This window comes from Cucurbita pepo, chromosome 19, assembly GCF_057944985.1.
Source record: "Cucurbita pepo subsp. pepo isolate OVF chromosome 19, ASM5794498v1, whole genome shotgun sequence".
Taxonomy (NCBI): domain Eukaryota; kingdom Viridiplantae; phylum Streptophyta; class Magnoliopsida; order Cucurbitales; family Cucurbitaceae; genus Cucurbita; species Cucurbita pepo.
In genome coordinates this window covers 10542528-10558187 of record NC_141816.1, presented here as the reverse complement: position 1 = coordinate 10558187, position 15660 = coordinate 10542528, and the positions used below count along the sequence as shown (strand labels likewise).

The following is a 15660-nucleotide window of genomic DNA, read 5'->3' as shown; positions in this document are numbered from 1 at the left end:
TCATAAATAGTTTTTATCACGCCATAAAAATAGTTTATCATACCATAATAATTAAACTATAAATTTTATACTTTAACCTAAAAAAATAAAATATTTTACGTACATTAAATTTATTTAGTAAAAATAAAGCATATCACGTATTTTGAATTTGATGATTTCATTCGAGAATGATTCTATGGTCGGCCTTAAAATTTACAACTTGATCAATATTTATTTACAACAAATATACATTACAAGTTGAAAAGGAAGAAGTTGACGCTAATTTCTCATGTATTTTAAATATAAATAGTAACCTATTTAATGTGCGGACGACAAAAATCTCAATACATTATGCACTTGCAGGTCAAGGGGTTATGAAACGAAGATGGGCCGGAGCATAAATGGGCTCTCAAAGAAACCATACCCGACCCGACCCGACCCATATCCGTGAGCGTTAAATGAACAATTACGGGGTTGAAGGCGGTTACTGTTGCTGCAAGTGCAACGCACACGAACGCCGTTTCTGAAAGTAAACAGAAAAAAAAAAAAAAAAAAAAAAAACTAATAATCCGTCCGTACCAATCCCAAACGAGAGCTGAACTCTTCCAATTTCGCGCGCCCAAGCGCCAACTGCTGCAGCCTTTGTCTTTGCCTCTTTCGTCTTGCAATGCAATGTTGTTGTGAATTGTTGGTTCAGGCATTTACATCGACTCGTTTCGTCTTCTCCCTTCCGTTTCATTTGACAAAAAAGCTCATTGTGGAGGGGAGAATTTTCGGGGCGGAAATATGTGGGTGTTCTATATGATCTCCTTGCCTTTAACTGTGGGCATGGTGATCGTCACGCTCAAGTACTTTGCTGGTCCATGGGTGCCTCGTTACGTTTTTCTTACCGTCGGATATACCTGGTTCTGTTCTCTCTCCATCATTATCCTCGTCCCTGCGGACATCTGGATGGTATGCTTCTTATCGTGTTTGTTAATTGGATTCGTCTGTTGCTTTTATTTGGAGATTTGGCATTTCGATGCGTTTGATATGAATTTGACAGTTGGTTTCGTGAGATTTTAATTTGCCGTTGGTAGGAGATTTGGGAATTAGCTGAAGTGATTAGGTCTTGTGTAATTATCTTCATTATTTTCGTTGATGGAGGTTTGAGTGGTAGTTTTCTATTTATTCTTCTACAAATTGGCATCTATTTGAACAGAATTCATGGCGTGGGTTTGTAGGATCAATTTCATGTATTTTAATTGATAATGATAGTTTTTAGATATTTTTGTAGCTCCAGATTTCTACTAGCATGGTCATTGATAACGGTACCAATATTATCGATCTACCTATCTATTTATTTATTTATATATGTAGAAACAGAGAGATAATAAATACAAATAGCATATTCGATCAACTATTTGGTATTATTAGTTTTTGGCAGTTGTACTTCTAGATAGTTAGTTGTGATCCTCAGTTGCAATCTCTACCAATTCCTCTTTCCTGCATGAAAAGCACTGTTAATTGTTTCTGCAAAAAGATAACCCAGAGATAATCTTGCATCCTCTTGTTAGCCAAGTTTTTTTTTTTCTTTTTTTCTTTTTCCGGAAGTGTTAGCTGAAACAAACAATAATCATATTCTTGCTATTGATATAATGTATGTATGTATGTACAGACTACAAGTCGTCTGCCAGAGACTGGAGTAATTTCTTTCTTTTGGAGCTGGTCCTATTGGAGTACATTTTTACTTACCTGGTATACTCATAGTACATATACACTTCTCTCGCTTAAAAGCTGTAGAGTAATCCTCATATTTTCAAATCACATCTTGAACCAGGGCTGTGGTGCCACTTATCCAGGGTTTTGAAGATGCGGGTGACTTTACTGTGAAACAAAGACTGAAGACCAGCATCCGTGTTAACTTGGCATTTTATTTGGTTGTTGGATCCATAGGTCTTTTTGGACTAATTCTCCTCATCGCAATGCATAAGATTTGGTTAGTTATTGCTTGAAAATTTTGGCTTTTATAGATCCCCTCACATAATGTTTTAAGCCAACCAAACAAAAAGAACGCAAACCCACCAAGGTTCCATGAACTATATATGATAAACTAGAAAATAAATTGGAGGAGTCTTATCCACAAAAAGTTTAGAAGCCCCACCTTTGTAACTGTCAAATTATCTTGGTATATTATGTCTGTTGATTTTACAAGTTTGTTCCTTTGCACATTTGTGAATTATTATATTATTGAACACTTTCTGTGATCAGAATAAAATTATTTTGCCTCTTTTTCAATAGGCATGGCGGTGTTCTGGGTTTCGCTATGGCGTGCTCAAATACATTTGGATTGGTAACAGGTGCATTTCTTCTTGGCTTTGGTCTGAGTGAAATCCCCAAGAGTATTTGGAGAAATGCTGACTGGACTACACGCCAAAAAGTTCTTTCTCATCAAATTTCCAAGATGGCTGTTAAACTTGATGATGCTCATCAAGAACTATCAAATGCTATTGTTGTAAGTGTTAGCCTCCCGCCTCCCCCATGACACTCAGCAGATGGACAGAAAGAAAAACTTAACTAAATGAAATCTTCCAAATCAAGCAGCTCCTCTCTGTTTCACACGTGCACACAGATGCATGCATTTGCACCTGTAGATACACACACCAATGTGTATACTTAGATTTGTCGTTTTTATTGTTATGCTGTTCCATTATCGTTTCTGGTTTACCCTCTTTATTCCATGTATATTTGGCCGTGTCTTACTGTTAAAGTGCTTATTTAAAAAGTTTGGCTTTTGGCTTTTTTTTTTTATTGAATTCTGTATTTATGATTTATTTTTCATAGTCGTTCCTATGCAACTGGTCCATCTTTTATTAGGTATTTAGTTAACTGAGTTGTAGTTCTGCAGTAGGAGTTATTTTCCTCTTCTCTATCTTATGTATGTAAGAAAATAATATAAAATGAGTGATCCGTATATCAATTGGCTGATTTTACCTTGTGGCAAGTGAGTAGTTGAGATTGGTAACGTCTTTCATGGAGACTTTGAGTGGGTGGGGTATCGGCTGCCTAAGCAAATAGAGATGAAATTCCCATAAGTAGCAACTTGCAACTAGTTTATAGTATTTTATTGATTGGTTAATATGCATGGAAGAAGAACAACCTAATTGTTTTTATTCAATATTTGATCTTCATTTATGTAATAGGTTGCCCAAGCAACGTCTAAGCAGATGTCTAAACGTGATCCTCTAAGACCTTACATGAATGTCATTGACAACATGTTAACTCAAATGGTAAAAATCTTTTTCATTATTTTATCCATTTTAAAGACATCAGTATCTTAACTAGTGTTTTTATTGCATCATTTTCTTGCAATTGCCCATTCTCAGTTTAGGGAAGATCCATCTTTCAAACCACGAGGTGGACAATTAGGAGAAAATGATATGGACTACGATACCGATGAGAAATCAATGGCAACACTTAGGCGTCATCTTCGCAGAGCAAGAGAGGAGTACTACCGGTATAAAAGGTATATATGGATTATTTACTCCTTTCCGGTCATTTCAGATTGGAAGGTTTCTTGTAGGTTTTTGAGTTGTTCGGCATTTATTTTGATGCTTTCTTAACTTTTCAATTTGTCCATAAAAAGTTATGTTCTCTCTCTTTGTTTCACAAACAAACACAAACAGACAAATAATATATATATATATATATATATATATATATATATATATATAGATAGATAGATAGATAGAGATGCATACATACGTACAAGCACAGCTTTATTGTATTTCGCGTTGCTTAGTCGGTGCTTTCTAGCCTTAAGAATGGGTTAAATGCTAGAAGTAAATATGTTTATTTTGTGTGTTGCATTGGTATCGGGATAGATATTATATTTGTTGAACTTAGAATCTTTTATTTGATTTGTTTCTTTGAATTTATGTACATTATCCATTAGGAAGATGGTGGAATTGATGATCGATCAAATTTATGATTTTGAGGGGCATTTTGGTCACTGTCAGGGAGTTTGTTAGAATGAATCTGGTTATTAATAGAGTGATTTAAGGAAATTGAAGGTTAGACAAACATTGGGTGAGTATTTCAAGTAGCTTGGAATTGCGATAGCTGGCGGAAGCTTTAAAAAATTTCTCCAGTTTTGCAATCCTTTCATAATCTCAATACAAATATCAGTTTGGTGCCCATTGAGTTTGTATCAAAGCTTCACTCTTGGTAATGAATTATGAGTTCAGGAGCTAAATTATTGCGTAAAAATGGACAGAATCATGTACAAAAAGGAAGGAACCATTGAAATAATTAAGGCAATAAATTTCAGAGGGGCTAAATTATGACCGGGCAAGTATTTGGAGGAAGGAGAGATTGCACTTTTTTGCCAAAGCTGACTTTAAGTTAGCTATCGAAAAGCGGACTTTGAGGACATAAACTTGTTCAAGAATCTCAAAAACTGTGTGAGAAGAACATGATTGTCAAGGGTAGAGTGCTTGTGTAGAAAAAGAAGAAACTTAGACGAGGATATTTCTTGGAAGAGCATGTGTTTGGAGTTGCAAGAGTGAAGTGTTCTGGTAACTGAGAAAGAGAGAAACAAATTACAAAGTTATCTTTTTCTATTGTCTTCATTAACCTTTTTGCTTGAGCTCACCATGTTCGGTATGGAGGCAAGCATTGCATGTTGGAAAGGGTAGAATGCATTGGCGATGGTGAGGGTTTATTTGAAAAGTAAACAAGGAGTGGTAAAGGGGTGTTGGTGCATGGAAGTTATTTTTAGTCACCTTGCATTCTTGCTACATCTTTTATCAAATAAGCTTGCTCTAGGTACTCAATATTTTTTCTATATATATATTTTAATCTTTTTGGCTATTGCTACATACTCATCTCAACCTGAACATTGAGATTGATAAGCTCTGTAAGTGTACATCTTGGGCTTATCTCTTGCATTCAATCTTGGGATCACATTGCTGCTTAGTCTTAAATGTCTTATTGTTAAATGTATATGGTCATTTAATGTTACATTAGAACAGCTTTGCAATGTCACTATAAAGTATATTCAAGAAACATCTCTTTTGCCATGTCAATTTAACCTCTTTAAACGAAAAGTCAGTAGTTATTCAGGTTTTATTTGGTGGCAATGTGTTAATAGGAGTTGGCATCCTAAGTGCCATTACTTGACCTGCACCCTGAGGAGAGGTGTATTTTAGGGGTAAAGTAAGAATATACTATATTACTGGGGGCGTATTAGTTATTAGCTGGAGATGGTTAGAATGAATATGGTTATTAGAAATAAATAGCGTGTGCAAGAGGAAAATAGATTGGACGAGTATCTCAAGTAGCTTGGAATTGAGAGAATTAGGAGAGGCTTTAAAATTTCTTTTCCAATTTTTTTATTTGTTCATCGTTTCAGAACAAATTGGTTCGTACCATTTTACTGCTTCAAGTGTGTGATATCTTGGCAATGAAATAAATCTTGCTCTCAACCACCATTAATTTTGCATCTCCTTTTGTTAATTTCTATATGCTGTATCATCATGAGATGTTGATTTTTGAATATTCCCCCTTTGGATGTAATTATATCTGCAAATGATGGTTTAAATTAACAATTATTGGTATGCTTACCGTGACAGTCAATCTTCTGTCCAAGTACTTTGGATTCTCAATTTACTAGCTTTATCTGCTTATTGACTTTCTTGGAGGAGCAAGAATTCTTGTTTTCTGCTTGTTAGATATCACCGATTAGTTTTAAAACATTTCATGATTTTTTTTTTTTTTTTTTTTGTTTTCCGTAGCCAATATATGACCTCTGTAATGAAGGCCCTTGAACTTGAAGACACTATAAAGAATTATGAACGCCGCACGTCAACTGGATGGTTTGCCCCCTAATTACTAACTTTGGTGTTTTATTTTAGCCTGGTTACCTTTCATCTCAGATTTTAGATCTTTACCATCAGAATGTCCATGTTGTTTTGTCAGGAAATATGTTTCAACCCTCAGACATGCTCGAAGTGGGAAGTTGGGGTCTATCTTGGATACACTTGGTAAGCATAAACTTCATCAATGTCATTTTTTTCTTTAGTGCTACCTGTGACCACATGAGATAGTGTGATGCCTTCGCAGAATGTTTGTGGATGTCATCTTCTTGGAATTATGGAACATAATTAAATGTTCTTTATACTGCATTAGTAAGTCAAATATTGGTCTCAGTCGTAAATAATATGGGCAGCCTGTTCTTATTTGTTGCAGTCAAGAGTTTCTTCCTTTTTAATATCTGTTTGTGCTTAGACCAGCTTTTGTGCATCCCGACTGGAGAACTTCCTAATTCTACTATATTTGGTTATTTAAGAAACTTGTAGGATATTAAATTGTAGGTACCATGACTTGAACCCATTTCCTCTAATGTCTTGTATTTTTTACATTGGTTCTCGTGGACTACTGGGCCAACCTATAATTGTTAGTTAAGCGGTCAATTTTGAAGGTCATTTATAGGTCAACAACCTACTTTAAGAACCTGGCAGGATTTAGAGAAATTTCATACTTTGAATAGGTGTACCATACCATTGGATTTTTGCGACGGGTGTATAGTGTCTCTGCTTCGAATGGTTTAAAAAAATATCAGTTTCATTGGACACATAAGATTGAGGTAGCCTTTTGGCAAATAAATCATGGTGTGTGAGAGTTCTACTTCTTGCTTTGCCTATTTTGAGCAACCGTTTGTTGTGGTGGCTGAGAGACCTCTGGAGTGGAATCAGGTAGTCTTAGGCACAATGTGCCACTGTGCACGTATGGAGGTTTAGTCAGTGAGCAAGGTCGGCCTTGATGTATAGGAGGGAGCTAATGGAAATTGTACTTGCTTTCAGATTCGGTGCCCTTTTTAGGCAGGGGTCTGCACAAAGTCTAAATTTTTTGCTTGATTTCAAATCATTGGTGTAGGATGCCTTGAAATGGATCTTCGAGCTCTTGGCTCTGAACTTAATATTCAGTACAGATCTTGGATTTAAATAAGGTGAGCCTTTTCGTTTGGATGATTTTTCAAGGTACATTTTTATTATCCATTATCAACTCCAAAATAGAATCACAACCTTCAGCCTATCTAGATTCCCATGGGATGGAATGATAATTACTCAAAATGGATGCTTGGTGCATAAGTTGTATGGTACCTAGGAAGCAATCTTGTATGGCTAAGCTCTAGGGTTCTTGACATTCCAGCTGTATGGGCAACCATGAGCTAGTACTCAAGACTTGCAAACAGCTGGCGATGGATTAGTTTTGAGATGAATTGTAAAGAGATTGCCACGTTTGTGCAACTATGTGCGATCTACCAGTGGATAAATCATTGACAATAGCTCCATTGGGACTGCTTGTTCCTTATTCCTTTACTCCACTAGGTGGGAAAGATAACAGCGACTTTGTTGAAGGCTACCTTGCGATCTACAAGTATGCCCTTCTACCTCAGTGACACTTTCTCCACAGCTAAAGTTGGTAGTTAGAATTTCTTAACAGAGGAGTGCAGTTCCGTAGGTACGTCTTCATCGTACTAAATACTGGCAAGATCTTATTAAGTTTGTTTTTGTCAAGAAGTCTTCAAAATGCACCAGACATTTGTAAAGAGGAGCTCATCCCTTCAATTCCGACTGTAAGTTTGATGTCATGAACTGCTATTTTGAAGTACACCCAAAATGCATTACTTCCAACAATTCAATATAGTCGGCGCATTGGATTTACTTGCGGGTGACAGCAGAGAAATTTGGTAGAATTCTTTGAGAGAAGAGAACTTTGTAAAACTACAAAGGAATGCTTGATTGATTTTCTACTTCTTCCACCCATGCCAACATACATATATATAGGTAAATTGGGACATTCCCCATTACCATTCCTTATCCAAAAGTCATGCATCTATTTAATTAGGAACTAATGAACCTACATGTATCTATTCATGTCCTTATACATGTCTCTGTCTCTGTACATGTACAAGTGACCATTCAACACATGTATCTATTCATACATGTATCTACTAGTGTCTCTTCAACACCCTCCCTTAAACTGAATTCTGCAGAAATTAGTTTAGGACTTCACTTCATCTTCTTGAACTATATCTTGAATTCTGCTCATCCCCATTTTTCTTCTAAGCTTCTCGAACAATGGTTGTTTCAAGGGCTTTGTGAATAGGTCTGTGATTTGTTCATCACTTCGGCAAAAATTGAGTTCAATAGTGCCTTCTTTACACAAATCACGCAGGAAATGAAATCGAACATCGATGTGCTTACTCCTTCCATGCAACACAGGATTTTTAGACAACTTAATAGTTGACATATTATCACAATATATAACCGTCGTACCTGGTTGATTCAGATTAAGAATTTCAAGCATTTTTCTTAACCAAATTGCTTGGCACGAGCATGTTGCTGCTGCCACAAACTCTACTTCTGTAGTTGAGAGTGTTACAATAGGTTGCTTCTTTGAAGACCAGCAAATAGCTCCTGAACTCATCATGAAAATACTTTCTGAAGTACTTTTACGATCATCTATATCACCTGCATAGTCGCTATCTGTATAGCCAATCATCTTCGAATCATCTCCTTTCTTGTAGAATACCCCCAAATCAAAAGTTCCTCTCACATAACGAAGTATCCTTCTTGTTGCATTGAGATGTTTTTCAGTTGGATGCTCCATGTAGCGGCTTATCATACTAACCGCATACATAATGTCTGGTCTTGTTGAAGTTAAGTACATCAAACTTCCCACAATTTGTTTGAAGTACCTATTATCAACCTCTCCCTTCAATATCCTTGTGCAACTTCAAACCCAATTCTGATGGAGTTCCAAATGTGCACTCATCCATTTTAAATCTTTCAAGTAACTCTTGAGCATATTTATTCTGACAGATAAAGTTACCCGCGGGAGTTTGAGTAACTTCTACTCCAAGAAATATCTCATCAAACCAAGATCTGTCATTTCAAATTCCTTCATCATGCTCTTCTTAAAAAGTTCAAATATTTCTTCATTATTGCCAGTAAATATTAAATCATCAACATATAAGCAAATAATGAGAATGTTACCTCCCTTTTAAGTTTTCACATACAACGTATGTTCGTATGGGCATTTAGTGAATCCCATCTTTTCAAAATGAGAATCAATGCCACTGTACCATGCTCTCGGAGCTTGCTTTAAACCGTACAAAGGTTTCTTCAACCTGTACACTTTTTCCTCTTTACCTATTTGAACAAAACCTTCTGGTTGCTCCACATATACCTCTTCTTGAAGCTCTCCATGTAAGAAGGCCGATTTCACATCAAGTTGATAAATAGGCCATGATTTCTGTGCTGCAATAGAAATTATTATAAGCCTTATAGTATCTTGATGTGCTACTGGTGCAAATACCTCTTTATAATCAACTCCATACTTCTGCTTGTATCCTTTTGCAACTAGTCGTGCCTTGTACTTATCAACCTCACCATGTTCATTCAACTTGGTTTTGAAAACCCATTTTACTCCAATTGTTTTCTGCCCTTTAAGAAGATCAGTGAGCTCCTAAGTCTTATTCTTCTCTATGGATTTGATTTCACTATCCTTGGCTTCCTTCCATTTCTTCTCCTTTACAACTTCTTCATAGAAAATTGGATCACTATCCATAAAGAACGCTAAATAAGCACTATCACTCGAGTCATAGTCCATCTCATAATCAATCATCCAATTTGGTCTCTTTCTTGTTCTTGGATTTCTTTGATTGTGATCATGATCTTCTTCTTCTACTGGTTCTTCTTGTTGAGCTTGTGATGAGCTCTCTCCATGCTCATAGTGAGGCTGAATAGGGGCTTCAGCTTGTTCTTCTTCAAGATCTATAGGAAGAACCAGTAGAAGAAGAAGATCATGTTCACAATCAAAGAAATCCAAGAACAAGAAAGAGACCAAATTGGATGATTGATTATGAGATGGACTATGACTCAAGTGCTAGTGCTTATTTTGCATTCTTTATGGATAATGATCCAATTGTATGAAGAAGCGGTAAAGGAGAAAAAATTGAAGGAAGCCATGGACAAATTGAAGGAAGCCATGGACAGTGAAATCAAATCCATAGAGAAGAATAAGACTTGGGAGCTCACTGATCTTCCTAAAGGGAAGAAAACAATTGGAGTAAAATGGGTTTTCAAAACCAAGTTGAATGAACATGGTGAGGTGGATAAGTACAGGGCACGACTAGTTGCAAAAGGATACAAGCAGAAGTATGGAGTTGATTATAAAGAGGTATTTACACGAGTAGCACGTCAAGATACTATAAGGCTTATAATTTCTATTGCAGCACAGAAATCATGGTCTATTTATCAACTTGATGTAAAATCGGCCTTCTTACATGGAGAGCTTCAAGAAGAGGTATATGTGGAGCAACCATAAGGTTTTGTTCAAAAAGGTAAAGAGGAAAAAGTGTACAGGTTGAAGAAAGCTTTGTACGGTTTGAAGCAAGCTGTACACTTTTTTCTCTTTACCTTTTTGAACAAAATCTTCTGGTTGCTCCACATATACCTCTTCTTGAAGCTCTCCATGTAAGAAGGCCGATTAGTTGTTGGTGACAATAGAGAAATTTGGTAGAATTCTTTGAGAGAAGAGAACTTTGTAAAACTACGAAGGAATGCTTGATTGATATTCTACTTCTTCCACCAATGCCAACATACATATATATATATAGGTAAATTGAGACATTCCCCATTACCATTCATTATCCAAAAGTCATGCATCTATGTAATTAGGAACTAATGAACCTACATGTATCTATTCATACATGTCCTTATACATGTATCTACACATGTACAAGTGACCCTTCAACATATGTATCTATTCATACATGTATCTACTAGTGTCTCTTCAACATTACTAATTACTAAGAACTTTTGCTATCAAACTCAGTAGCAGTACTTCTCTCCTACTGAAACGATTCCTTTTCAAGAGGATTTATGGCTGTGATTCATCTTGTGTATATTTGTTGGAAAGAACGGTAACACCTATTGGCATAGTTAACCAGCTGACAAGGAAGCATAATTATATTCTAGAGGATCTCAATATTTGCTGTTCTCAATGTCATATGAAAAAATTGGCTGATAAAAGGAAGTGAATTGAATGTTGTGGTAGAGGACTTGGCATTTTTGAAGTTGCAATCCTATCAATAATGCTCCCTGTAGAATGTTCAAATCAGAAACTTGTGCCGTTTTTTTTGTGGCCCTTTCCTAGTTAGAGCTAAGGGAGCGTGATTTCTTAACCAACTTTTCCAGCTTCAAGTGCTATCCATCTAGTATCTGATGTCTTCCTCCATTCTATCTTAGACGATCCGAGGTTACTCGACTCTCCGGCCCCTCTGGGCACTATTGGAGACTTGTGGCTCTGTATTAAAGGCAGACCTCTTTCCCTTCATCTCAACTCCAACATGGGAATTGCCTGTTGAACCAAAAAAATATAATGTTCTTTGCAGTGCATCTCAATCAAATGGGAGCAGAAATACTAGTTAGTTATGTGGAGAATACTTGTAGAGGGCATTTCGGTGCTTCTAATCAGTGCGTCATTGTATCATGTATGTAACACTATGGGGGTAGATCTACAAGGGTGGGGTCGTTAGATCTGAAATGTAAATAAAAGAGATGCAGGAAGGAATATGTTGTATTTGGTCGCTAATGCGAGTGAATGGGACCCTCTGAGTTCCTACATTCTCACTGCTAGAGTTTCTTCTCAGTGGTGAGCCCTTGCAGTTATCAAGTATATTTTGATTTTTATTTTATGGGTTTTCTTGTTTGTTTTTTCTCCTCTGAAATGTACATCAGTATGAATGTGTCTGACATTGCCACAGATAAGTAGTCACCATGCTTATTAGCTTGTATTGTAACTATCTGTTAGTCTTTTATTCGATATCTTGCAACAGTAAAATACTTTTATTTTCTGCTCTAAATCGTAAATAATGAATATTTACAATGAGTTAGTGGTCTGCAGAATTTATATGGCGATGCATCCTAAGAAAGCATCTTCAGAAAGTTTTGGCTGTTATACTTGGTATCATGTCTGCTGCAATTCTTTTAGCCGAGGCCACCCTGTTACCAAGAGTCGATTTATCACTTTTCTCAATGCTCATTAAATTAGTAGGACGGGAGGAGGTGCTTGTGCAGGTATATTATCGTGCATATATCTCATTATGTAATTGTTAGGACATTCAGTTAAACATGATATGTGAACCAGTATTTATGTATCTTTTGTTTATTATGTACAATTCAGTCGCATGGGATTCTTTCATTTCATTAAATGAACTGTGGGCGATTCTTTGTCAAAGTAATTTTCCTAGAGGCAGGGTGTTCGGGATAAGAAAATGAAAAGAAGCATATTTCATTTACCGCATCCCAATTTTCATACTGGTGATAAAAACCGAAATAAACAGATTGGTCTTGACTCGGCAGTTGTTAATTTTGACATGCAGCTCCCTTATCTAATCACGAGCTACAACCTAGCTGTTAAGACCCCTATTTACATTAGAGAACGAAAGTTAAATGATAGCTAAACCAGATGTGAACTAAAATTATTTTGATATTCTCAGTATTAATTATTATTATTATTATTATTATTATTATTATTATTATTTTTAATAATAAGAACAAGCTTATTTCTTCTTTTTTTTTTTCTTTTCTTTTCTTTCCATTTGTTTTAGAAAAAAAAGTTTATTTTCTTGCAATCTGCAATCTTCCTATAGTAGTTCTGGAAAAAATAAAAAAATCTTTCATCAGTTTTTCAGAACATCTACTTAAGATTCAGTTTAGACTTTAGGATCCCTTTCCTCATTATCTGACTATTATCTGTTACTTTTCTTCCTGCCATAATTTTTCCCGTATGTAGTGGATTCATTTTTGCTTCTCTGGGACTTCTCTGATGATTGGTAAATCTATTTTCTTTTCTTTCAGGCCTTTGCTTTTGTTCCATTGATGTATATGTGCGTGTGCACGTATTATTCTTTATTCAAGTTTGGAACTTTGATATTCTATTCATTGACACCCAGGCAAACAAGCTCTGTGAGCTTGCTTTTAATTTGTTCGTGAGTATTTCAGTTATACCTATTATTATCTATTCATCTTTATGATAGAGTAAGTAGTCATGTTATGTTCATTCCTCTACTAGGATGGTTGCCAGGTATGCTCCACCGATTTCATTCAACTTTCTCAATCTCATACGTCTTGATGGGAACGAGAAAACTGTTTTTGAACAGGTAATCATTGCTATTACTATTACTATTATTTTTAATTAGTGCAATGTTCCTTTGCAGCTGTGGTTTATTTTTGGGATGTGAGGTCTTACCTATTTATGATCTTTCTTCATCACTTACTAGTCTAAGTCCCCGTGACATTATATTTTCACCTTTCCTGAGTGCTTAAAAATTCTAACGCTTATCAGTAATATATTTGTGACTGTGATGTTCTGTTGTCTCCTTTAATCATATTCACTAGTTTACCTGATATATTGTGCAATTATACATAATGGCAGAGGATGGGTAAAATTGATGATGCCGTCCCTTTCTTTGGAAAAGGTTTTAATAGGATCTACCCGCTTATTATGGTTGTCTACACCATTTTGGTTGCCAGCAATTTCTTTAATCGGGTTATTAATTTCCTGGGAAGCTGGAAGAGGTTTAGATTTCAGTCGGAGGTGGATGATATGGATGGATTTGATCCTTCAGGAGTAATTATATTGCAGAAAGGTAGTCCTTGGATAATATTGGTAGTTTACTTTTCTGGATGAGTTTTGGCTTTTTTTATGTCCAACCTAGTCTGGTTCTTATTTGGTCGTTGTCTCATTCGAGAAGTTCTAACATTTGTTCCCAATTTCCTCAGAACGATCTTGGTTTGAACAAGGGCACATGGTTGGTGAGCACGTTATTCCCTTAGCTAGAAATTTCAATGGAATAGACTTGGAGTCAGGCAGCAGCAACAGCGCAGTATGTACATTTTCCATACATATTTCTTCTCGAGGCATTCATGCAAATTGTGAACCATATTTTGATGTCATGGTGGTGCTATGTTTAGGAGAAATTGAAATCCTCACAATATTTAATATAGGAGATTTATTTTCGTTGGTGATCTCAAGTAAATGCATCTCGATCTGAAGAATTCTTAATGTGGTAAAACTTTCTTTCTAATCAAGGAGTTAAATATTCAGGGTTTGCTTGATGCCAAAGCGAAGGCAACAAACAGTCTAATAAATGAAGACATGAACGGGAATTCGTCTAAATCTTCTGCTGATGAGGGTCGGAAATATGGTTCTAGCAGAGAAGCCATGAGCAACAAGTATGCCGTAATTAGAGAACAAATTAGACAATCATCATTAGACCCAAAGTCAGTGGCAAACATGGCTTCGGCCAATGTTATCTTACTTGATACAGTTAACGGCGAATCTAGCAATACCAATGAAAAGACGACTTCTGATTTGGCCTCAAAGTGGGAATCGATGAAGATGGGTTTCCAAAACTTCAAGGCTAATATAGGAACCAAAAAGTTCCTTCCCTTGCAACAAATTCAAGAAACAAGATCTCTTTCTCGTCTTGATTCATCTCAGTCTCTTGATGAGATCTTTCAAAGATTGAAACGGCCATCAGATCATGGGAGTCATAGCGATGATGAGGATGGGATTGAAATCAAGGGTTCCGAGGGGGGAACAGAGATTGAGCGATCAAGGCCAACTAGATAACATCCTTTCTTTTCCTTTAGGTTTAAGAATCAAAGAATACTGTACTGAGTATAAGCGTTGGTGCCAGTTGAATTGTTAACTTGCAGTTGGATTATCCCGCATCTGAATACATATTTGGAACATTATCCTGCTATACTAACGCACATACGTAATATAAGCTGACTGGTTGAGAAGAAACAGAAGGATAGAGTCACTCGCTAACCGTTCAAATGCTGTGGTCGTAAAATTCAGAGGTTGCAACTGCAAAGGTTTGTGTCTTGGCGGCATCAGCATTGCTTTGATTCTCAAGTTTTGCTTCAGAACTCAGATGCCATAAGGTAATTTCACACTGTATATCTTTTTCTGGTATTTTGATATCCATGTCAATGTAACTGTAAGTTGTTTTAGGAAATGAAGGTTGAAATTGTAGACATGAATGGGGTCTGATATTTGATACTTTTTCTGGAAGCTGTATATTTCATATGATTTAAAAGACTCATGGTATAAGTCAGCCATTGCCGCATTCAGAGGGAGAAAAAAAAAAAAAAAAGAGAGGTCAGCCATTGCTAAAGGATTTTAGATATTTGTTGTGATATGTCATTGATCTTCATTTACATTCTTAGTACGAATGTGATCCCTCCATCTTCAAGAGGGAGAAACTTAGAGTGCTGTAGTAACACTATCTAAGGAGACCCATAATATGTGCACTCTCAAGCCGTTTTCATTGAAGTTCTAAAGTGAATAGAAGCTCATCAAACAGCTTTTCTAGAGTTCAAAATCGCCCAGAGGATCATTTAAGGCAAGAAGAGCCTTTTTAGGCACTCAATCTGCCACTGTACACATATTTGTTTTGAGAAACATCTTACAGTTTCAAAAATTGAAGACCAAATGTGGATAACAAAACAAAGATTCCGTCAAGTCTAGCACTCATGGTTTGACATAAACATGAGATCAAAAGGTGATTAGCAAAAAATGAAGATTAAAAAGCAAAGAAAACGAGCAAGCAGGTTGAAA

At 36.2% G+C, this 15660-nt stretch overlaps 1 protein-coding gene across 3 annotated transcripts; it reads left to right on the top strand.

The window, feature by feature from the left end:
• The first annotated feature begins 545 nt into the window (after window positions 1-545).
• On the top strand, window positions 546-15262 carry LOC111782201 (uncharacterized). 3 transcript variants are annotated; one of them, XR_015414373.1, is made up of 15 exons: window positions 546-933; window positions 1637-1716; window positions 1799-1957; window positions 2260-2473; window positions 3162-3248; window positions 3345-3484; window positions 5754-5834; window positions 5938-6002; window positions 11935-12107; window positions 12891-13021; window positions 13105-13192; window positions 13468-13681; window positions 13815-13918; window positions 14140-14984; window positions 15064-15262. XR_015414373.1 is itself a non-coding variant. In XM_087119989.1 (14 exons), exons 1-14 carry the CDS (start codon window positions 766-768, stop codon window positions 14665-14667), a joined length of 2232 nt encoding a protein of 743 aa, XP_086976115.1. In that variant the 5' UTR covers window positions 546-765; the 3' UTR covers window positions 14668-15262. The 3 variants fall into 3 exon arrangements, 1 of the variants encoding a protein (XP_086976115.1); XR_015414372.1 differs by having other exon boundaries at window positions 15055-15262; XM_087119989.1 differs by having other exon boundaries at window positions 14140-15262.
• Window positions 15263-15660: the final 398 nt, after the last annotated feature.